Genomic DNA, 23,131 nt, shown 5'->3' with positions numbered 1-23,131 from the left:
AACACTCCACTACACGTGTGAACACTGATAAGGCAGGAATTGACACGGACCATGCTCATTTCAGTTCATCAAAAACTGGCATTTATGCAGCTGCCTTCCCACCAAAGATTTAAGGGGGAGGGGGACGGAAAAGGGGAGGAGCATTCATTATAAAGGAATGATCAGTCAGTATCACATTCAGTTGTGCATATGCACGTTCCATTTGAAAGCGAAACTCCGAAAGAGCAGTAAATAAAGAGGATTTTTTTCTGCAGTTGTTACTCAAGGGCAGACCAAGAAACAGACCTCAGAAAAATAAATCTCAAATATCGGGCGTCAATACACGTAACTCGTTCCACACGCTAAAAATTTACCTTCATTATTAGTAACTTTCAGCATTTCAGACAACAAGTTTTGATAATGAAACCTCACAAGTGGATGAAAGAAAAGCTGCCGTCTCTGCCTGCCTGTTCTATGTGGTAAATGAAGAAAAAGGTAAATATGAGCATCAGGAATCATGAAAGATTTTACTGAGTACAGCTGAAAGTTAAAAGCCAATCCATGGAGCCTAAGTCTCATCATCAGCCGATGAGACAAAAATAATTCGTTTGTAAACCTGGCTGATGAGAAATACGGGACAGGATACTTATAGGAATTAACTGAAACACAGTATAGTATGAGCAGTCCCAAAAGAGAAACGAAGACCAAGAATAGACTGCCTCACGCTCTTAGGAGGTAAAGGAATTACAGACCTGCGGTAGGGTAGATTGGGCCGGCTGCTCTCCCGTCAGGGCGTTACTACTCAGGCTCGGCTTGTCGCAGGAATCGCCGCCCAGCAGCTCCTCCGCCGACAGGACGGGCACCGGCGGCGGCGGCGGCGGCCAAGCGGCCTCGGGCACGGCGCGGGCCGGCGCCGCCACGCACAGGTTGTAGGAGTAGGGCAAGGTGCCCTCGCAGAAGTCGGCCGGGAAGGCGGCGCCGGCCAGCGAGAAGCGCTGCGCGCCCAGGCAGCGCAGCACGGCGGGCGGCCCGGCCCGGCGCAGCCGCGCCAGCACGGCCAGCGCCACGCTCAGCACCAAGAGCGCCGACAGCAGCGCCAGCGCCAGCACCAGGTAGAACTGCAGCTCGGCCGCCGCCGCCGCCTCCTCCTCGGCGCCCGCCGGCCGCTCGCTCAGCTCCGGCAGCGCCTCCTGCAAGCTCTCGGCCAGCACCACGTGCAGCGTGGCCGTGGCCGACAGCGCCGGCTGCCCGTGGTCCTTCACCACGGCCACCACACGCTGCTTGGCCGCGTCCCGCTCGGACACGGCGCGCGCCGTGCGCACCTCGCCGCTGTGCAGCCCCACGCGGAACAGCGCCGGCTCCGACGCCTGCACCAGCTCGTACGACAGCCACGCGTTGCGCCCCGCGTCCGCGTCCACCGCCACCACCTTGGCCACCAGGTAGCCGGCCTCGGCCGAACGCGGCACCACCTCGAAAGGCGTCGCCGCCCCTCCCGCCGCCTCTCCCGCCGCCGCCGGCCACAGCAGCCTGGGCGCGTTGTCGTTGCGGTCCAGCACGAAGACGCGCACCGTGGCCGTGGAGCTGCGCGCCGGCGAGCCGCCGTCCTGCGCCCGCACGGCCACCGTGAACTCGCGGCACTGCTCGTAGTCCAGGGAGCGCTGCGCGTACAGCGCGCCGCTCCGCGCCTCCACCGACACGAGCGGCGCCGCGCCCGCCGCGCCCGCGCTGCCGCCCGCCAGCCAGTAGCTCACGCGCCCGTTGGCGCCCGCGTCCGCGTCCCGCGCCTGCACGCGCAGCACCAGCGCGCCCGCCGCGTTGTTCTCCGCCACGTACGCGCTGTACGCCGCCTCCTCGAACACCGGCGCGTTGTCGTTCACGTCCGACACCTCCAGCACCAGCTCCCTGCTGCTCCACAGCGCCGGCCTGCCCCGGTCCCGGGCCACCACCGTCACGCCATGCTCCGACGCCTGCTCCCGGTCCAGCGCGCCCGTCGTCACCACCTTGTACGAGCCGCCCGACGACGCCACGATCGACAGCGGCGCCTCTCCCGACAGCTCGCACGACACCTGGCCGTTCTCACCCGAGTCTCGGTCTCGCACTTTCAGCAGGGCCACCACGGTGCCTGTCGGGGCATTCTCAGGCACGGGGCTGGACACCGAGAGTAATGTGATCTCGGGCGCGTTGTCATTCACATCCAACACCTCCACCTCCACCTTGCACTGCGCTATCAAACCCCCTCCATCCTTCCCCTCCACAAGCAAACTAAACGTGTGCGTGTCCTCAAAGTCCAAAGCCTCCTGTAGTGTGACAGACCCACTCTCTGCATCTATCACGAACTTCTGAAGTGCCTTGGCCGGCATTTTGCCAAAGCTGTAGGTGATGCGGGCATTGGTGCCGGCGTCGGCGTCTGAGGCTGACAGCTTTAGTAATTCAGAACCCGGCGGTGCGTTTTCAGGCAGGCTCACACGGTATCGGTCCTGTTCAAATACGGGTGCATTGTCGTTGGCGTCTGTCACGTTGACCCGAATCTGGACAGTTCCAGACCTCACAGGGTCCCCGGCATCAACTGCTGTCAGCACGAGCTCAAAGGAGCTCTGCTTCTCTCGGTCCAAGGCTCTCTCCAGAACTAATTCCAGTTTGCTTCCGTCCGGACTGTCCTTCATGGCGAGAGAGAAGGACGGGTTGCTGGTGAGCTGGTAAGTCAGCAGCGAGTTGCTGCCCACGTCTGCATCATGGGCCATCTCCAAGGGAAAACGAGCACCAGGAGGGATTAATTCACCAATCTCGATGTCCAGAGCAGCATTGCTGAAGGTCGGGGAGTTGTCATTCACGTCCTCGATCGCCACCTCGACGTGGAAAATGTTCAGCGGCTTGTGCACCAGCGCCTCGAAGCTGACGGAGCAGGACGCCGAGTCGCCGCACATCTCCTCCCGGTCCAGCCTCTCATTCACGTACAGGTTCCCGTTCTCCCTATTCACCGTGAAGTATTGCTTCTCGTCGCTCAGCCGCAGCTTGCGCGCCGGCAGCTCGTCCGCGCTGAGCCCCAGGTCCCGCGCCAGCGGCCCCACGAGCGAGCCTCTGCCCAGCTCCTCGGGGATGGCGTAGCGGACCCGCTCGGCCGCCGCCCGGCCCCACACGCACAGCAGCACCGCGGCCAGCAGCGCTCGCCCGCCGCCCGGCCCAAGCCTCTGCCGCCGCCTCACCGCCATTCTCTGCCCGCAGCGCTCGCCGCGCTCCTGCCTCCTGCCGCTGCCCTGCCTCCCTTCCAGCCGCTCTCGCCGCCCGCAACACACACCGCTCAAAGGCTGCGAGCTCGCCGCGCCGCCTCTCGCCGCCTCTCGCCGCCTCTCGCCGCTGCTGCTGGCGGCGGTGCCGCTGCCGCTGTGGCCGGCGCCGGGCGAGCGAGCAGCCTGCGGGGGCAGGACGCTGCGGCGGCGGCGGCGGCGGCTCCAGCGCCGCTCGGCGGCGGCCAACAGCGACACCCGGAGGCGCCGCCGCGCCACTGCAGCCGCCGGAGCGCCGCGCTCAGGGGGGCCCGGCTTTGGGCGGGGCTCAGCGGCGGCACCGGCCCCGGGGCTCTCCCGCCTGCCCGCACCGCCACCAGCTCCTGACTAACCACCAGCAGGAACCCTTATGATTAGAGCGACAATATCCGTGTGATAACGATCTCATTATTTCTAGCTGCAATAGACATGGAAACAAGTATCACACTATATCAACGACTTTTGCACTCTCTGGTTTGAGATGGCATGAAAATCAGAAACCAAATATGTGTTCCAAAAATCCAAACTGGCTCTTTCATGCACAGTCAAACAATTGAAAGCAAAATCTGAAAAGAAGATTGCTGAGATGCTTTACAATTTAATTGTTCCAGTGGTACCCAAGATATTGTTTGCCCATCACCTGTGCAAAACCCGTGTAAACCCAAAGGACATTTTTACAGTGATTAACACTTGTAAAGAAATGTAAAGCCCAGAAGCAGTGGATCTGCTCTCAGATAAATGGCACTGTACATACATCCCTGGCAGAGAATAAGAAAGTGCAAAGCAGTGCAGACTCTGCCCTGTGTCCGTCTTTACACTGACTCTTCTTCCATACAGAAAAACCTTCTGTGGTTTTGGTGGACACTCAAAAATTAGGCCTGCTACAAATATTGATTTAATATCTTCATTGTTTTGATTTTCCTAACCTTTGGGCAAAAGTCCCAGCATCTCCCAAATCTGTTTTGGGACTGCAAAACCAGCTGAATGGTTTCCAATGAATTCTGAAGTCTCATGTACAAACCCCAAACTTCCATTGGACATCATCAGAGATCGGGAGATATTTCATTGCTGTGATTTTTTCTGTGCTTTACCACAACATTGCCTTAAAAGTTCTTTCCCAGAGCATGTGGAAACTCACTGAGGCCTCAAGCTGCAAGGTAAGCAAGCTGCAGGAGTATTTCAGGACCATGAGGTCTCCCTGACTGGACTAAATGACTTCACTGGGCAGCAGAACAACAGAAGTCCTTGGCACTTACTGTGTCAGAGAAGCCAAACCCAATACCTCCCACTGCCATACATGGGGCCAGTCTTTGGCTACTGTGACACATCAGGGCCTGTGCAGTGCAGGAAATCACAGAGAGCACCAAGTAGGTTTGTAGACCTCAGAGACACAAGAAGAATCCCCAGGTAAATGGAATTGAACAGCAGAATTTTACAGCTACCCACTTGAGGTAAGTAATTTTTCATTTTCCTCACACACAACATTCTGTCTTCATTTGGTTCTCAAGGGAAGTTACTATTTCCTGCAAAGCAGCACTCACAAGTGGGAAGGAAACATGAACCATGGCCTTCCAGGAAACAGAGCCTGAATTGAGATCCAAGGTGGAAAATGTAATTACCACTTCCACAAACTCTCTCTCAAGAAATGTACTTCCCCTCTTTTACCTCATGCGCAGATCACAAAGATGTGACTGCTCCTGAGGTCATTTTTACATCTCCTAACATATGACAACATTAGAAGACAGATATATCCCCCTCACATATCCTCATTCCACATCAGCTGTAATAACATGTCAAGAAAAGAAAACCACACAAGCAATGCAGAGATGCAGAAGAAGTGCTTTCAGAGAAACTCACCAGGAGGAAATCTCAGGCTTCTCTGTGGGCAAAGAAATTCATCCTCCAGAGCACCTGGAACCCACTGAGGTCTCAGGCTGGAAGTGTGACCTTGAAATCTTGTTCTGGACTACCAGGGTGGCTTCATTTCATTAAACACTCAAGAGCTCTCATCAGCTTTTCTACTTTGTGGCCTGCTCATAGCCCTCAAGTTTGAAGGCCTAAGTTAGAAGGCCTAAGTTTAAAGGCCTACGCTTGAAGGCCTGATTTTAAAGGCCTAAGTTTGAAGGCCTAAGTTTGAAGGCCTAACTTGTGTCATCTGTAACAGGTACATGAGAAACATATCTAATATGTAGTGGTAAGGCACTCCACGTAATTTCTTTGGAGAAAATGCAAAGAAAAATGTACAGAACCACAACTATGTGACCCATACAACAGCTAGGGAAAACTGAATATTTACACCAACCCTTTACATATTTCAGCAACTCTCTCACCTGCCCTGTTGCTGTGCAGGCAAAATGCTCAGACATCACCCAACCCAAGAGGGATCCCTTTGCAGACAGACACCACTGGAAGAACTTTTCCACACAACTTCTCCTTATGGAGAACAGGGAACACAACACAGGTCCACAGGTATGCACTCTGCTCATCACTGATATTTGAAGAAATGTAACATGTTCTAACAGACACAAGCACTATGCAGGTCAGTTAAAGACTCAGATCAGGATCAACTCAAAGACGTCTTCATTCTTCCTAAGCACATGGACAGTTTTGAATATATGCCATTCTGCAACCTTTCATGTGAAGTTTATGCCCATATCCAAGAGCTACCACTCACAGGGAAGAGCTGTATCAGACGTGACAAAGGATAAAATTAGTGACTTTCTGGCATGTGCTTCAAATAAAAAGCCCCAAACCAAGACTTTGCTTGTAAATTAGACTCTCCCCTCCCTGCAATCCTACCAATTTCAATACCAACAAAACATCAGCAGTAACATCAACAAGCACGAGCCATTGATAACATCTGGAGGTCTGCTCAAGACTTGGGAAAGCTTAGTACAAACACAGTGAAACTCTACATCACAACTTGAACAAGGACATACAGCTGGGAAAATGACATTTCCCACACCATTTCTTAGACACACAAGCCCTGAAGCTCCCTGGGCACTGCTTCCCCAGACAAATTCATTGCAGGGTTGCCATCCTTTTCTGGACACAGGAAAAGGGCGCTTGGTGTAAGTGGCACCGGCCTTGGCACGAGGCATGATGTGAAGGCACACTCAGATTAGAGGATCACTGAACCCCCCCTTTGCCTGCTTAGGGGCCAGTCTCTCCCTGGGAACAATCTCTCCCTGACTGTCCACCACGACTATGTCACAATCACGATCTAGTGACTCTAGAGACATTTTCAGATAGAGTTTCAGACACACACAAGGCCACCTCTACCTGGTCATGACAAACAAGGCAACAGTTAAACTACCATTCACAGAGAGCACCCCATTACAGAAAAGCAAACTTATGAATCCACAGCTTGGCCGTTTATAATCTGAGCACATTCATTTTATCTAGTCCAGCAATGGACCATGGAAGTTAAAAAAACACCTGCTTTCTCTCCAACAGTGCTTCCTCACACGCTGCACCTGCAAGAGTCTCCTCAAACTCGTTACAGATTCTATGGTTCTCTCTGACCTTTACCATTAGCAGATGTACTCCACTGCCAGAAAAGTTGCAGATACAACTTACCATGGCTAACATTTCATTTCTTAACGCGTGCATGTGAGAAATGAGACAATTTCTCCCATTACAAATTTAAGGAAACACATCTATGAATGTCTTTCCCGGTCGAGTTGTGAAAATGAAAGGCATGTATGGGACAGCCAGGAAAACGTAAGAGATGTGATCAGATACTACCAGATGTAAAGGCCCAACTTGAGATCAGTACAAAGAACAAAAGAAGAAGATAACGTCTGCAGAAATGAAGGGATCTCATTCATCTGGATTATGGCTTTTGGAGAAAATACGTAATCTAGGTATTAAAGATTGTTATTGGAATAAATTTCCTTATTGCAAAGCTCCCTTTGTGACATTTCACATTACAATACATAAGGGTATTAATTAAATATATTGGCTATGCATTAAATATATTACAATACCTTAAATATATTACAATAACATGTAAACACACCTGTTCTCAATAGAACATCCGTAATATCTGTTAAACCACACATATTCGGGAAGGAGAAAATTGCATTTCATTATACTACAGATCCACACTGAAAACTTATCTGTCTCTTAACAGTTTTTCACCCACAGAGCCCAGTATTTCCATCTCCGGCCTCTAAAATATTGCATGTAGTGCCTCGACCTCGACACTTTGAAAACAATTTCCATTAAAATGCCAGATAATCAGACCGTTTCCCTTCAACATGCACCAGGATAAACTATAGCCTTCAAACTGGAGTCTTTACAGCTCTGTACTAAGAGGGAAGAAATATTTGTCTGCTAAATACATCTCAGAGAAGAAGCAGCAAGGGGGTGAAACACCACCTGTACATCAAAAGATACTGAGGCAGTGAGGATCATATGATACAGAAAGAACATCATTTAGAAAAACCCTCCAGCCAAGAGCAGTCTCCCTTATCACGCATCCCTCCCAAACTGGAAAGCCAAGACCCGACCCCATGTCCGGGGTGGTGCAGCAAGAAGCCCCGCGATGAGCACGTCCCTAACAGAGACTTTGCCTTCCCTGCCAGCACACATCGCTCTGCAGGACACGGAAAAGAGGAGAGAAGTAATAGAAGAAAGAAGAGCGGATAAAAAGTGGTAGAGGGAACTCACCGGTGCGGAGGCGGAATCCGCGGGCAGGGCGCCGGCGAGGTCCTGGTCCCCGAGCAGCGGCGCGGGCTCGTCGGGCGGCGGGCGGGCCGGGAGGGTGTCGCAGCAGCTGGCGGCCGAGAAGCGCAGCTGGCTCTTGCGCGAGTCGGCCGTGAGCGACACGTCGTGCGAGTAGGACTGCAGGAAGGCGCGCACGCCGTCGATGCCCACGAAGTGCGACACGGGCACGCCGCGCAGGGCGCCGCTGTCGGCCGGCAGCAGGTGCTGGCGGTGCCAGCGGCGCAGGCGCAGCGCCAGCAGCAGCAGCAGGAAGGCCACGAAGAGGCACGACACGGCGGCCACGGCCAGCACGAGCCAGCGCGTCAGGCTGGCGGCCGGCTCGCCCGGCGCCGCCGCCTCGTCGGCCGCGCTGCCCAGCTCGGCCAGCAGCTCGGCCACGCTCTCGGCCAGCACCACGCTCAGCGTGGCCGTGGCCGAGAGCGCCGGCCGCCCGTGGTCCCGCACCAGCACCACCAGGCTGTGGCGCGCCGCGTCGCGGGCCAGCGGCGAGCGCGCCGTGCGCACCTCGCCGCTGTGCAGCCCCACGCGGAACAGCCCCGGCTCCGTGGCCTTGGCCAGCTCGTAGGACAGCCACGCGTTCTGCCCCGCGTCCGCGTCCACCGCCACCACCTTGGCCACCAGCGCGCCGGCCTCCGACCGGCGCGGCGCCAGCTCCACGCCCGACCACGCCGCGCCCGAGCCCGCCGCTGCGCCCGCCGGCGGGTACAGCACCTGCGGCGCGTTGTCGTTCTCGTCCACGATCAGCAGCCGCACCGACACGTTGCTGCTCAGCGCCGGCGCGCCGCCGTCCTCCGCCCGCACCCACAGCTGCAGCTCGCGCACCTGCTCGTAGTCCAAGGAGCGCAGCGCGTACAGCGCGCCCGTCTCCGCCTGCACCGACACGTACGACGACAGCGGCGCGCCCCGCACCCGCCCCTCCGCCAGCCGGTAGCGCACGCGCGCGTTCTGCCCCCAGTCCGCGTCCGTGGCGCGCACCGTCAGCACCAGCGCGCCCGCCGCGTTGTTCTCCGCCAGCCGCGCGCTGTAGCGCTCCTCCAAGAACACCGGCGCGTTGTCGTTCACGTCCAGCACCCGCAGCGCCAGCACCGCGCTGCTCTGCAGCGACGGCGACCCGCCGTCCGCCGCCCGCACCGTCACGTTGTACTCCCACACCTGCTCCCGGTCCAGCTCGCTCGCTGTCACCACACGGTAGTAGTCCTCATAGGACTTCTCCAGCCGGAACGGGACGTCTTTGTCAATCGAGCAGCGCACCTGGCCATTTGCCCCCGAGTCCCGGTCCTGCACGTGCAACAGGGCCACAACTGTTCCCAGAGGGGCATCCTCCGAGATCTCGTTAAGAGCCGATCTCACCGAAATCTTGGGCACATTGTCATTGACGTCTGTAATGGTGATCACCACTTTTGCAGTATCAGAGAGCCCTCCTCCATCATGTGCCTGAACCTCAAGTTCGTGGGAGGAGATTTCCTCGAAATCCAAGTCGTCCTTAACAGTTATCTCTCCTGTCGCAGAGTCGAAATTAAAAAGTTCTGAGGCTCGGTCTGAAATTTTACGAAAGCTGTATTTCACATGACCATTCAGCCCCTCGTCGCCGTCCGTAGCCATGACAGCGATGATGACAGAGCCCACGGGCACGTCCTCGGGCACTCGCACCGTGTACTCCGCCTGGCTGAACACGGGCGCGTTGTCGTTCGCGTCCAGCACCATCACGCGGATCCGAGCCGTGCCCGTCCGTGCCGGATCGCCGCCGTCCCTCGCCCTCAGCACCAGCTCGTGAAACGCCGCCTCCTCCCGGTCCAGCGCCTTGGCCAGCACCAGCTCGGGACGCTGATCGCCGCCGGGGCCCGCCTGCACGGCCAGCGAGAAGTGCTCGTCGCCGCTCAGCTCGTAGCTCTGCAGGGAATTACGGCCCGAATCTGGGTCATGAGCTTCGGCCAGGGGAAACCGCGACCCTGGGGCTGTCGTCTCGCTCACTCTCAATTCTTTGTCTGCCTCTCTGAAGCTGGGCGCGTTGTCGTTAACATCCGTGATTTCTACTTCGATTCCGTAAACCTGCATCTGTCCCTCCACTATCAGCTCACAGCGCAGCACGCATTTCTCCACCAGCCGGCACAGCTGCTCTCTGTCGATCCTCTCAGCCGTCACTAAATGTCCCGTCTTCCCGTGCACAGCGAAATACTGCGTCGTACTTTCGGAGACAACGCGGACGGCATTATCGCGGATCTCCGACAGCTGCAGCCCCAGGTCCTTGGCCACGTCGCCCACGAACGAGCCCTTGGGCATCTCCTCGGGCACCGAGTAGCGCAGCTGCCCCCACGCCGCCTGCCACGCCGCCAGCAGGACGGCCCCGAGCAGAGCTCGCTGCCGCCGGCCCCAGCGCCTCCCCGCCGCGCACATCTCCGCCGCGGCACCGCAACACCGGCGGGAGCTCTGCGCCGCCGCTCACGGATCTGGCTCACAGTGTAGCTCCGGCGCTCCGCTCCCGGCCGCTGCTGCCAGACTCCTCCGACCCCCTTCAGCACATTCCCCCAACCGCGGGGACGATCGCGGACTGCTCCGCCGCCGACTCACACACCGGCACCGCCAGCGAGCCGGGCCGCAGCGGGCGGGGCTGCCGCGCTCCGAGCTTCCTCCCGCTCCTCTCGGTCAACAGCGGCGCCCGCAGCTCTCTGCCGGCACTGCACGCAGTGAAATGCAATGTATTTATTTTAATACGGCGGACGGAGCATTGCGAGTCCTAACACAGCAGTACAAAAGCAGAGCTTTCATCACAAATATTTCTAGAAGACATGATGGAATGACCGGCGCAAGGGTAGCGAAAGAAAGCCGTGTCTGATATACAGCTGTAGGTTAATTCATCACTCTGTGCCAACTCTATTTACAGCTACCCTGGAGCAGAAAATTCCTGTAACGAACCTGTCCGGTTTATACGTAATTCTATTCAATCAATTAATTCTATAATCCCAGAAATAGGCTTTTCTTTTTTCCGAACGTTAGATGTAAAGGCTTGACGCTCACTAGCAAAACCTTGTTCTAATTATTGCGTATTCATGCAGCTATGGCACATTTTCAACAAAGTACTCTAAGGCAACGGGAAATGATCATCACAGCTGCACACCTTAGACTCTGATGGCCTTTGATAGATTTTCAAGTATACCTGATTCAAGTGCTTAAAGTGTCAATTGGCCAATCTCTTACACATTTGATAGCCATATTTGACTCTTAGAGTCTTATTATCCTTTTAAACAGACATTTATAAGAAATACTGAGGAAGGAGGGGTAGAAGGGGGAACCAACCAAAACCAAACAAACAAACAAACAAAAAAATCCCCTAAGAGGACGAATTCTCTGTACAGGGTCCACAGACCTCTCTTTTTATAAAAAGAATAAGAAAACGGGCTCTGGAAGGAAAAAAAAAATCCCCATTTGAGACCTCAGTCTTCATCTACACCTGTGTATGAAGGAAATGCTAGGAGTGGTAAAAAAGAAAAAGGGAATTACCAGCCAGAATGGAAAAAGAAAACTAGCAAAATTAACTCGCCCCACTAATGATACCAGTCCTGCCATTTCTGCAACAGTGCTCATGCAAAAGATGAGTGTCGGTCTCTTCTTTCACTCCGGATGAAGAACCTGTCACTTTTCTATCCATAAGAAGAGATTCTTTCTGGAGTCCAAGGCCGAAAAGGTGTTAAACAAAGGGTATGTGGCCAGCTTTTAAACAGGTCCCAGAATACAGGGTAAATTTCAGGATAAACCGCTCATGAAGGAAAAATCTGCAATAGCTACTATCTGTGTTATTTCCCCAATTCCTTCATGCAGAACCGGCTACTCTCCTGCACAGTTATGATTCCCCATCACAGCTACTAACTAATGCGATGTTAGTCAACTCAAGAGACGCAGACAAAACCTCTTAGATTAACCTGAAGCTGTTGCCACCGCAGAATCAGGAGCTATGATTAATTGTCTGTTCTCAGAAGAAGAAATAATTTTGTTCTTTCATTCCTTCTCGGAGACATGGAACGGACACTCTCAACTACACTACCCGGAGAAACCCAAGGAAAGGAGAGCTGCGGTTCGGAAAGACACAAGGGGAACAGCAGGAGCTCGCGGCTCTGCAGAAAGAACTGCAGAGATAAATAATGACTGGAATAATGAAGCAACCTCGCCTACCACTCCTGAAGAAAACTTATCCCGAAATTCCACTTATACCACTCGACATTTCCAGCAGGGAGGAACAACCTGTGATTTCTCCTTCCATGTCGAAAATCCACACATCTCAGTGGAAAAAAGCCCGAATAACAAGCCAACACATGCCCCTTCCTACCAACAAACCAGAAATGATAATTCCCTTTTCGGAATTCTGTCACACACAGAATCAACGGATCACTTTCTGCAAAGCAAGAATCCGTGTTCTCCGTTGAGCTGATAAATAACTATTAAAAAAAACTTTGAAAAATCACGACTAGGAAATATACACCGTCCTATTAATGCTGCCCTTTGTGCAGCACCATTCCCTCAAAACATGGGACACTACACCGCAAATTTTGGAAACAGCATTAAAACCGGGGTTGACGTCAGACAGAGAATATCAGGGGAAGAAAATGGTCAGCCTCACTAGACCTACAGCACGTGAAGCAGCCTTCTCTCAAAACATGGGAGGGCAAACAGGAGAGGGTTACAACCACATGCAACTCCTCAAACAACAGGGCCAGATGCATGTGCCCTTTCAGAGTAAATACTGAAATAGTATCGACCAACAGATAATGCCCAGGTCTCGACAAGCGTATCAATCTGGGGCAAAAAGAGAAAACCAGTTAAGAAAGGCTCAAGGAGAACAGCAGGAGCTTACGGTTTTACAGACCTGCGGTAGGTCGGGTTGGGCAGACACTTCTCCCTCGATAGCGCTGCTGTTGGAGCTCGGCTTCTCGCAGGAATCGCCGCCCAGCAGCTCCTCCGCCGACAGGACGGGCACCGGCGGCGGCGGCCAAGCGGCCTCGGGCACGGCGCGGGCCGGCGCCGCCACGCACAGGTTGTAGGAGTAGGGCAAGGTGCCCTCGCAGAAGTCGGCCGGGAAGGCGGCGCCGGCCAGCGAGAAGCGCTGCGCGCCCAGGCAGCGCAGCACGGCGGGCGGCCCGGCCCGGCGCAGCCGCGCCAGCACGGCCAGCGCCACGCTCAGCACCAAGAGCGCCGACAGCAGCGCCAGCGCCAGCACCAGGTAGAACTGCAGCTCGGCCGCCGCCGCCGCCTCCTCCTCGGCGCCCGCCGGCCGCTCGCTCAGCTCCGGCAGCGCCTCCTGCAAGCTCTCGGCCAGCACCACGTGCAGCGTGGCCGTGGCCGACAGCGCCGGCTGCCCGTGGTCCTTCACCACGGCCACCACACGCTGCTTGGCCGCGTCCCGCTCGGACACGGCGCGCGCCGTGCGCACCTCGCCGCTGTGCAGCCCCACGCGGAACAGCGCCGGCTCCGACGCCTGCACCAGCTCGTACGACAGCCACGCGTTGCGCCCCGCGTCCGCGTCCACCGCCACCACCTTGGCCACCAGGTAGCCGGCCTCGGCCGAACGCGGCACCACCTCGAAAGGCGTCGCCGCCCCTCCCGCCGCCTCTCCCGCCGCCGCCGCCGCCGCCGGCCACAGCACCCTGGGCGCGTTGTCGTTGCGGTCCAGCACGAAGACGCGCACCGTGGCCGTGGAGCTGCGCGCCGGCGAGCCGCCGTCCTGCGCCCGCACGGCCACCGTGAACTCGCGGCACTGCTCGTAGTCCAGGGAGCGCTGCGCGTACAGCGCGCCGCTCCGCGCCTCCACCGACACGAGCGGCGCCGCGCCCGCCGCGCCCGCGCTGCCGCCCGCCAGCCAGTAGCTCACGCGCCCGTTGGCGCCCGCGTCCGCGTCCCGCGCCTGCACGCGCAGCACCAGCGCGCCCGCCGCGTTGTTCTCCGCCACGTACGCGCTGTACGCCGCCTCCTCGAACACCGGCGCGTTGTCGTTCACGTCCGACACCTCCAGCACCAGCTCCCTGCTGCTCCACAGCGCCGGCCTGCCCCGGTCCCGGGCCACCACCGTCACGCCATGCTCCGACGCCTGCTCCCGGTCCAGCGCGCCCGTCGTCACCACCTTGTACGAGCCGCCCGACGACGCCACGATCGACAGCGGCGCCTCTCCCGACAGCTCGCACGACACCTGCCCGTTCTCGCCGGAGTCCCGGTCCCGAACTTTCAGCAGGGCCACCACGGTGCCAGTCGGTGCATCCTCTGGCACCGGGCTCGACACAGACAGAATGGTGATCTCGGGAGCATTGTCGTTCTCGTCCGTGATATCTATTTGAGCCTTGCAGTGAGCCGTTAACCCGCCTCCGTCCGTCGCCTCCAGGCCGAAGATGTATTTATTCTTCTCCTCGTAATCGAGGGGACCCAGCGTCCTGACCTCCCCGCTGTCGCTGTCGATAGTGAACAAAGCACGGATGCTGTCCGGGACGTTGCCGAATGAGTAGGAGACTCGCCCGTTGGAGCCCGTGTCTGCATCTGTCGCCCATGCTCGCAACACCAGAGACCCCACTGAAAGATTCTCCGCTACTCTCGCCTCGTAGATGCTTTTACTGAACACGGGCGCATTATCGTTTGCGTCAGTAACGTTTATGCGAACCTGGACAGTCCCGGACCTCGCGGGATCCCCGTGATCTACGGCCGTCAGCACCAATTCAAAGGAGCTCTGCTTCTCTCGGTCCAAAGCTTTCTCCAGAACTAATTCCGGCTGCTTGCTTCCGTCAGGGCTCTCCCTCATGACCAGAGAGAAAGACGGATTGCTGGTGAGCTGGTAAGTCAGCAGCGAGTTGCTTCCTGCGTCTGCATCTCGCGCCATCTCCAGCGGAAAACGAGCACCAAGAGGGATTAATTCACCAATCTCGAGGTCCAGAACAGATTTGCTGAAGGTAGGAGAATTGTCATTCACGTCCTCGATCGCCACCTCGACATGGAAAATGTTCAGCGGGTTGTGCACCAGCGCCTCGAAGCTGACGGAGCAGGTCGCCGAGTCGCCGCACATCTCCTCCCGGTCCAGCCTCTCATTCACGTACAGGTTCCCGTTCTCCTCATTCACCGTGAAGTATTGCTTCTCGTCGCTCAGCCGCAGCTTGCGCGCCGGCAGCTCGTCCGCGCTGAGCCCCAGGTCCCGCGCCAGCGGCCCCACGAGCGAGCCTCTGCCCAGCTCCTCGGGGATGGCGTAGCGGACCCGCTCGGCCGCCGCCCGGCCCCACACGCACAGCAGCACCGCGGCCAGCAGCGCTCGCCCGCCGCCCGGCCCAAGCCTCTGCCGCCGCCTCACCGCCATTCTCTGCCCGCAGCGCTCGCCGCGCTCCTGCCTCCTGCCGCTGCCCTGCCTCCCTTCCAGCCGCTCTCGCCGCCCGCAACACACACCGCTCAAAGGCTGCGAGCTCGCCGCGCCGCCTCTCGCCGCCTCTCGCCGCCGCTGCTGGCGGCGGTGCCGCTGCCGCTGTGGCCGGCGCCGGGCGAGCGAGCAGCCTGCGGGGGCAGGACGCTGCGGCGGCGGCGGCGGCGGCTCCAGCGCCGCTCGGCGGCGGCCAACAGCGACACCCGGAGGCGCCGCCGCGCCACTGCAGCCGCCGGAGCGCCGCGCTCAGGGGGGCCCGGCTTTGGGCGGGGCTCAGCGGCGGCACCGGCCCCGGGGCTCTCCCGCCTGCCCGCACCGCCACCAGCTCCTGACTAACCACCAGCAGGAACCCTTACGATTACAGCAACAATATCCGTGTGATAACGATCTCATTATTTCTAGCTGCAATAGACGTGGAAACAAGTATCACACTATATCAACGACTTTTGCACTCTCTGGTTTGAGATGGCATGAAAATCAGAAACCAAATATGTGTTCCAAAAATCCAAACTGGCTCTTTCATGCACAGTCAAAGAATTGAAACCAAACTCTGAAAAGAAGATTGCTGAGATGCTTTACAGTTTAATTGTTCCAGTGGTACACGAGATATTGCTTGCCCATCACCTCTGAAAAACCCGTGTAAACCCAAAGGACATTTTTACAGTGATTAACACTCGTAAAGAAATGTAAAGCCCAGAAGCAGTGGATCTGCTCTCAGATAAATGGCACTGTACATACATTCCCTGGCAGAGAATAAGAAAGTGCAAAGCAGTGCAGACTCTGCCCTGTGTCCGTCCTTACACTGACTCTTCTTCCATACAGAAAAACCTTCTGTGGTTTTGGTGGAGACTCAAAAATAAGGCCTGCTACAAATATTGATTTAATATTTCCATTGCTTTGATTTTCCTAACCTTTGGGCAAAAGTCCCAGCATCTCCCAAATCTGTTTTGGGACTGCAAAATCAGCTGAATGGTTTCCAATGAATTCTGAAGACTCATGTACAAACCCCAAACTTCCATTGGACATCATCAGAGATCAGGAGATATTTAATTGCTGTGATTTTTCTGTGCTTTACCACAACATTGCCTTAAAAATTCTTTCCCAGAGCATGTGGAAACTCACTGAGGCCTCAAGCTGCAAGGTAAGCAAGCTGCAGGAGTATTTCAGGACCATGAGGTCTCTCTGACTGGACTAAATGACTTCACTAGGCAGCAGAACAGCAGAAGTCCTTGGCACTTACTGTATCAGAGAAGCCAAACCCAATACCTGCCACTGCCATACATGGGGCCAGTCTTTGGCTACTGTGACACATCAGGGCCTGTGCAGTGCAGGAAATCACACAGAGCACCATGTAGGTTTGTAGACCTCAGAGACACAAGAAGAATCCCCAGGTAAGTGGAATTGAACAGCAGCATTTTACAGCTACCCACTTGAGGTAAGTAATTTTTCATTTCCTCACACACAACATTCTGTCTTCATTTGGTTCTCAAGGGAAGTTACTATTTCCTGCAAAGCAGCACTCACAAGTGGGAAGGAAACATGAACCATGGCCTTCCAGGAAACAGAACCTGAATTGAGATCCAAGGTGGAAAATGTAATTACCACTTCCACAAACTCTCTATCAAGATACATACTTCCCCTCTTTTACCACATGCACAGATCCACAAAGATGTGACTGCTCCTGAGGTCATTTTTACATCTCCTAACATATGACAAAATTAGAAGACAGATATATCCCCCTCACATGTCCTCATTCCACATCAGCTGTAATAACATGTCAAGGAAAGAAAACCAGACAAGCAATGCAGAGATGCAGAAGAAGTGCTTTCAGAGAAACTCACCAGGAGGAAATCTCAGGCTTCTCTGTGGGCAAGGAAATTCATCCTCCAGAGCACCTGGAACCCACTGAGGTCTCTGGCTGGAAGTGTGACCTTGAAATCTTGTTCTGGACTACCAGGGTGGCTTCATTTCATTAAACACTCAAGAGCTCTCATCAGCTTTTCTACTTTGTGGCCTGCTCATAGCCCACAAGTTTGAGGGCCTAAGTTTGAGGGCCTAAGTTGGAAGGCCTAAGTCTGAAGGCCTAATTTTGAAGGCCTAAGTTTAAAGGTCTAGGTTTGAAGGCCTGATTTTAAAGGCCTAAGTTTGAAGGCCTAACTTGTGTCAGCTGTAACATGTACATGAGAAACATATCTAATATGTAGTGGTAAGGTGTGGGAATCCATGGGACTGTCTCTGAGGCCTTTCCTTTTCCCAGCTTTCCTAAAATCCTCTAATCCCATGGATTCCCACGGTAAGGCACTCCAAGTAACTTCTTTGGAGAAAATGCAAAGAAAAATGCACAGAACCACAGCTATGTGACCCATAGAACAGCTAGGGAAAACTGAATATTTACACCAACCCTTTAGATATTTCAGCAACTCTCTCACCTGCCCTGTTGCTGTGCTGGCAAAATGCTCAGACATCACCCAACCCAAGAGGGATCCCTTTGCAGACAGACACCACTGGAAGAACTTTTCCACACAACTTCTCCTTATGGAGAACAGGGAACACAACACAGGTCCACAGGTATGGACTCTACTCATCACTGATATTTGAAGAAATGTAACATGTTCTAACAGACACAAGCACTATGCAGGTCAGTTAAAGACTCAGATCAGGATCAACTCAAAGACGTCTTCATTCTTCCTAAGCACATGGACAGTTTTGAATATATGCCATTCTGCAACCTTTCATGTGAAGTTTATGCCCATATCCAAGAGCTGCCACTCACAGGGAAGAGCTGTATCAGACGTGACAAAGGATAAAATTAGTGACTTTCTGGCACGTGCTACAAATAAAAAGCCCCAAACCAAGACTTTGCTTGTAAATTAGACTCTCCCCTCCCTGCAATCCTACCAATTTCAATACCAACAAAACATCAGCAGTAACATCAACAAGCAAGAGCCATTGATAACATCTGGAGGTCTGCTCAAGGCTTGGGAAAGCTTAGTACAAACGCAGTGAAACTCTACATCACAACTTAAACAAGGACATACAGCTGGGAAAATGACATTTCCCACACCATTTCTTAGACACACAAGCCCTGAAGCTCCCTGGGCACTGCTTCCCCAGACAAATTCCTTGGAGGATTGCCATCCTTTTCCGGACACAGGAACAGGGCGCTTGGTGTAAGTGGCACAGGCCGTGGCACGAGGCATGATGTGAAGGCACACTCAGATTAGAGGATCACTGAACCCCCCTTTGCCTGCCATGGGGCCAGTTTCTCCCTGGGAACAATCTCTCCCTGACTGTTCATCACGACTATGTCACAATCACGACCTAGTGATTCTAGAGACATTTTCAGATAGAGTTTCAGACACACACAGGGCCACCTCTACCTGGTCATGACAAACAAGGCAACAGTTAAACTACAATTCACAGAGAGCACCCCATTACAGAAAAGCAAACTTATGAATCCACAGCTTGGCCCTTTATAATCTGAGCATATTCATTTTATCTTGTCCAGCAATGGACCATGGAAGTTAAAAAAACACCTGCTTTCTCTCCAACAGTGCTTCCTCACACGCTGCACCTGCAAGAGTCTCCTCAAACTCGTTACAGATTCTATGGTTCTCTCTGACCTTTACCATTAGCAGATGTACTCCACTGCCAGAAAAGTTGCAGATACAACTTACCATGGCTAACATTTCATTTCTTAACACGTGCATGTGAGAAATGAGACAATTTCTCCCATTACAAATTTAAGGAAACACATCTATGAATGTCTTTCCCGGTCGAGTTGTGAAAATGAAAGGCATGTATGGGACAGCCAGGAAAACGTAAGAGATGTGATCAGATACTACCAGATGTAAAGGCCCAACCTGAGATCAGTACAAAGAACAAAAGAAGAAGATAACGTCTGCAGAAATGAAGGGATCTCATTCATCTGGATTATGGCTTTTGGAGAAAATACGTAATCTAGGTATTAAAGATTGTTATTGGAATAAATTTCCTTACTGCAAAGCTCCCTTTGTGACGTTTCAGATTAGAATACATAAGGGTGTTATTTAAATATATGGACCATGCATTAAATATATTACAATACCTTAAATACATTAAAATAACATGTAAACACACCTGTTCTCAATAGAACTTCAGTAATATCTGTTAAACCACACATATTCGGGAAGGAGAAAATTGTATTTCATTATACTACAGATCCACACTGAAAACTTATCTGTCTCTTAACAGTTTTTCACCCACAGAGCCCAGTATTTCCATCTCCGGCCTCTAAAATATTGCATGTAGTGCCTCGACCTCGATACTTGGAAAACAATTTCCATTAAAATGCTAGATAATCAGAACATTTCCCTTCAACATGCACCAGGATAAACTATAGCCTTCAAACAGGAGTCTTTACAGCTCTGTACTAAGAGAGAAAAAATATTTGTCTGCTAAATACATCTCAGAGAAGAAGCAGCAAGGGGGTGAAACACCACCTGTACATCAAAAGATACTGAGGCAGTGAGGATCATATGATACAGAAAGAACTTCATTTAGAAAAACCCTCCAGCCAAGAGCAGTCTCCCTTATCACGCATCCCTCCCAAACTGGAAAGCCAAGACCCGACCCCATGTCTGGGGTGGTGCAGCAAGAAGCCCCGCGATGAGCACGTCCCTAACAGAGACTTTGCCTTCCCTGTCAGCACACATCGCTCTGCAGGACACGCAAAAGAGGAGAGAAGTAATAGAAGAAAGAAGAGCGGATAAAAACTGGTAGAGGGAACTCACCGGTGCGGAGGCGGAATCCGCGGGCAGGGCGCCGGCGGGGTCCTGGTCCCCGAGCAGCGGCGCGGGCTCGTCGGGCGGCGGGCGGGCCGGGAGGGTGTCGCAGCAGCTGGCGGCCGAGAAGCGCAGCTGGCTCTTGCGCGAGTCGGCCGTGAGCGACACGTCGTGCGAGTAGGACTGCAGGAAGGCGCGCACGCCGTCGATGCCCACGAAGTGCGACACGGGCACGCCGCGCAGGGCGCCGCTGTCGGCCGGCAGCAGGTGCTGGCGGTGCCAGCGGCGCAGGCGCAGCGCCAGCAGCAGCAGCAGGAAGGCCACGAAGAGGCACGACACGGCGGCCACGGCCAGCACGAGCCAGCGCGTCAGGCTGGCGGCCGGCTCGCCCGGCGCCGCCGCCTCGTCGGCCGCGCTGCCCAGCTCGGCCAGCAGCTCGGCCACGCTCTCGGCCAGCACCACGCTCAGCGTGGCCGTGGCCGAGAGCGCCGGCCGCCCGTGGTCCCGCACCAGCACCACCAGGCTGTGGCGCGCCGCGTCGCGGGCCAGCGGCGAGCGCGCCGTGCGCACCTCGCCGCTGTGCAGCCCCACGCGGAACAGCCCCGGCTCCGTGGCCTTGGCCAGCTCGTAGGACAGCCACGCGTTCTGCCCCGCGTCCGCGTCCACCGCCACCACCTTGGCCACCAGCGCGCCGGCCTCCGACCGGCGCGGCGCCAGCTCCACGCCCGACCACGCCGCGCCCGAGCCCGCCGCTGCGCCCGCCGGCGGGTACAGCACCTGCGGCGCGTTGTCGTTCTCGTCCACGATCAGCAGCCGCACCGACACGTTGCTGCTCAGCGCCGGCGCGCCGCCGTCCTCCGCCCGCACCCACAGCTGCAGCTCGCGCACCTGCTCGTAGTCCAAGGAGCGCAGCGCGTACAGCGCGCCCGTCTCCGCCTGCACCGACACGTACGACGACAGCGGCGCGCCCCGCACCCGCCCCTCCGCCAGCCGGTAGCGCACGCGCGCGTTCTGCCCCCAGTCCGCGTCCGTGGCGCGCACCGTCAGCACCAGCGCGCCCGCCGCGTTGTTCTCCGCCAGCCGCGCGCTGTAGCGCTCCTCCACGAACACCGGCGCGTTGTCGTTCACGTCCAGCACCCGCAGCGCCAGCACCGCGCTGCTCTGCAGCGACGGCGACCCGCCGTCCGCCGCCCGCACCGTCACGTTGTACTCCCACACCTGCTCCCGGTCCAGCTCGCTCGCTGTCACCACTCTGTAGTAGCTGCCGTGAGAGCTCTCCAGCCGGAACGGGACGTCTTTGTCGATCGAGCAGCGCACCTCGCCGTTCGCCCCCGAGTCACGGTCCTGCACGTACAAAAGGGCCACGACTGTTCCCGTGGGAGCGTCTTCCGAGATCTCGCTTAGTGCCGACCGCACGGAAATCTCGGGTGCGTTGTCGTTGACGTCTGTCACTGTGATCACGACTTTTGCTGAATCATAAAGAGCCCCACCATCATAGGCCTGTAGATCCAGCTCATGGGCATCGCCTTCCTCGAAGTCCAGGCTTTGTCCCAGAGTGATTGCTCCCGTCTCAGAGTCCAGGTGGAATATCTGCGATGAACTCTTTTTTTTTTTAAATGAGTATTTAACTTGCCCATTCAGTCCGTCATCCTCGTCCGTAGCCGTGACGGTGACGAGTACGGAGCCCACGGGCACGTCCTCGGGCACTCGCACCGTGTACTCCACCTGGCTGAACACGGGCGCGTTGTCGTTCACATCCACCACGGTCACGCGGATCCGAGCCGTGCCCGTCCGTGCCGGATCGCCGCCGTCCATCGCCCTCAGCACCAGCTCGTGAAACGCCGCCTCCTCCCGGTCCAGCACCTGGGCCAGCACCAGCTCGGGACGCTGATCGCCGCCGGGGCCCGCCTGCACGGCCAGCGAGAAGTGCTCGTCGCCGCTCAGCTCGTAGCTCTGCAGGGAATTCCGGCCCGAGTCAGGATCATGAGCCTCTGTCAATGGAAATCGCGACCCCAGCGCTGTCGTCTCGCTCAGTCTCAGATCCGTATCTGCCTCTTGAAAGCTGGGTGCGTTGTCGTTTATATCCACAATTTCCACTTCTATTCCATAGAACTTCATTTCCCCCTCCACTATCAGCTCACAGCGCAGCACGCATTGCTGCACACGACTGCACAGCTGTTCTCTGTCGATCCTCTCCGCCGTCACTAAATGTCCCGTCTTCCCGTGCAGAGCGAAGTACTGTGTCCTACTGTCGGAGACAACGCGGACGGCATTATCGCGGATCTCTGTCAGGTGCAGCCCCAAGTCCTTGGCCACGTCGCCCACGAACGAGCCCTTGGGCATCTCCTCGGGCACCGAGTAGCGCAGCTGCCCCCACGCCGCCTGCCACGCCGCCAGCAGGACGGCCCCGAGCAGAGCTCGCTGCCGCCGGCCCCAGCGCCTCCCCGCCGCGCACATCTCTGCCGCGGCACCGCCGGCACCGCAGCACCGCCGATCCAGTCCCGCTACCGCTCAAGGCTGTCAGCTCCTGCACCTTGCGCTGCCCTGGCCCCTCCGCCTGGCTCCAGAACGGACCAGCACCGCGGGGACGATCGCTGGCCGCAGGTTCGGGCAGGGAGCAAGCGAGCGATCGAGCGGGTCCACAGCGGGCGGGGCTGCAGCGCTCCGAGCTTCCTCTCGCTCCTCTCGGTCAACAGCGGCGCCCGCAGCCTCCGCCCGGCACTGCAGGCACCGAGCGCCGCCCGCCCCGCCTTGCTCCCTGCAGGGGACAGTCGCCGCGGAGACGCCGCTTTTCGTCCAGCGCCGATCTCCTGCCTCCGCATTGCTCCAGCCGATCTCTGCCTTCATCCTCCACGCTATCACCACCGGGAGGAAGGCACAGGCATTCCGTGCGCGTGGTTCTTTAACCGCACGGCAAACTCTTCACTTACTTATGACATTATATGTACATTAAAACACATATTTCGTATTTTGCACTGTAGCTTATTGTTATTCTTATCCTTTTTGTTCAAAAG

The 23,131-nt window shown here is 55.9% G+C and overlaps 4 protein-coding genes across 5 annotated transcripts in view; all 4 read right to left on the bottom strand.

The window, feature by feature from the left end:
• LOC135280372 (protocadherin gamma-C5-like) overlaps nt 1-23,131 on the bottom strand; it is a 281,155-nt gene that overhangs the window by 165,566 nt on the left and 92,458 nt on the right. Inside the window, exon 1 of one of the 2 annotated variants that reach the window (XM_064388196.1) lies at nt 732-3,572. The exons of the other annotated variant lie outside the window; for it this stretch is intronic. Coding sequence (XP_064244266.1) covers nt 732-3,188 — 2,457 coding nt within the window. The 5' untranslated portion in view covers nt 3,189-3,572. Of the gene's footprint in view, nt 1-731; nt 3,573-23,131 lie in introns of those variants that run through there. 2 annotated transcript variants of the gene reach the window in all.
• On the bottom strand, nt 3,278-10,858 carry LOC135280364 (protocadherin gamma-A10-like). Its single transcript, XM_064388185.1, has 2 exons — nt 7,917-10,858; nt 3,278-3,586 (listed from the first exon to the last, which is right to left on the bottom strand). The coding sequence occupies exons 1-2, from the start codon at nt 10,365-10,367 to the stop codon at nt 3,278-3,280; spliced, it is 2,760 nt and encodes a 919-aa protein (XP_064244255.1). The 5' UTR covers nt 10,368-10,858.
• On the bottom strand, nt 12,781-15,580 carry LOC135280065 (protocadherin gamma-B5-like). The gene has a single exon (XM_064387793.1). The coding sequence runs from the start codon at nt 15,292-15,294 to the stop codon at nt 12,796-12,798; it is 2,499 nt and encodes an 832-aa protein (XP_064243863.1). The 5' UTR covers nt 15,295-15,580; the 3' UTR covers nt 12,781-12,795.
• On the bottom strand, nt 15,384-22,738 carry LOC135280362 (protocadherin gamma-A10-like). Its single transcript, XM_064388184.1, has 2 exons — nt 20,127-22,738; nt 15,384-15,686 (listed from the first exon to the last, which is right to left on the bottom strand). The coding sequence occupies exons 1-2, from the start codon at nt 22,572-22,574 to the stop codon at nt 15,384-15,386; spliced, it is 2,751 nt and encodes a 916-aa protein (XP_064244254.1). The 5' UTR covers nt 22,575-22,738.

This window comes from Passer domesticus, chromosome 13 (assembly GCF_036417665.1).
Source record: "Passer domesticus isolate bPasDom1 chromosome 13, bPasDom1.hap1, whole genome shotgun sequence".
Classification (NCBI taxonomy): Eukaryota; Metazoa; Chordata; class Aves; order Passeriformes; family Passeridae; genus Passer; species Passer domesticus.
This window is presented reverse-complemented; position numbering and strand designations above follow the sequence as displayed.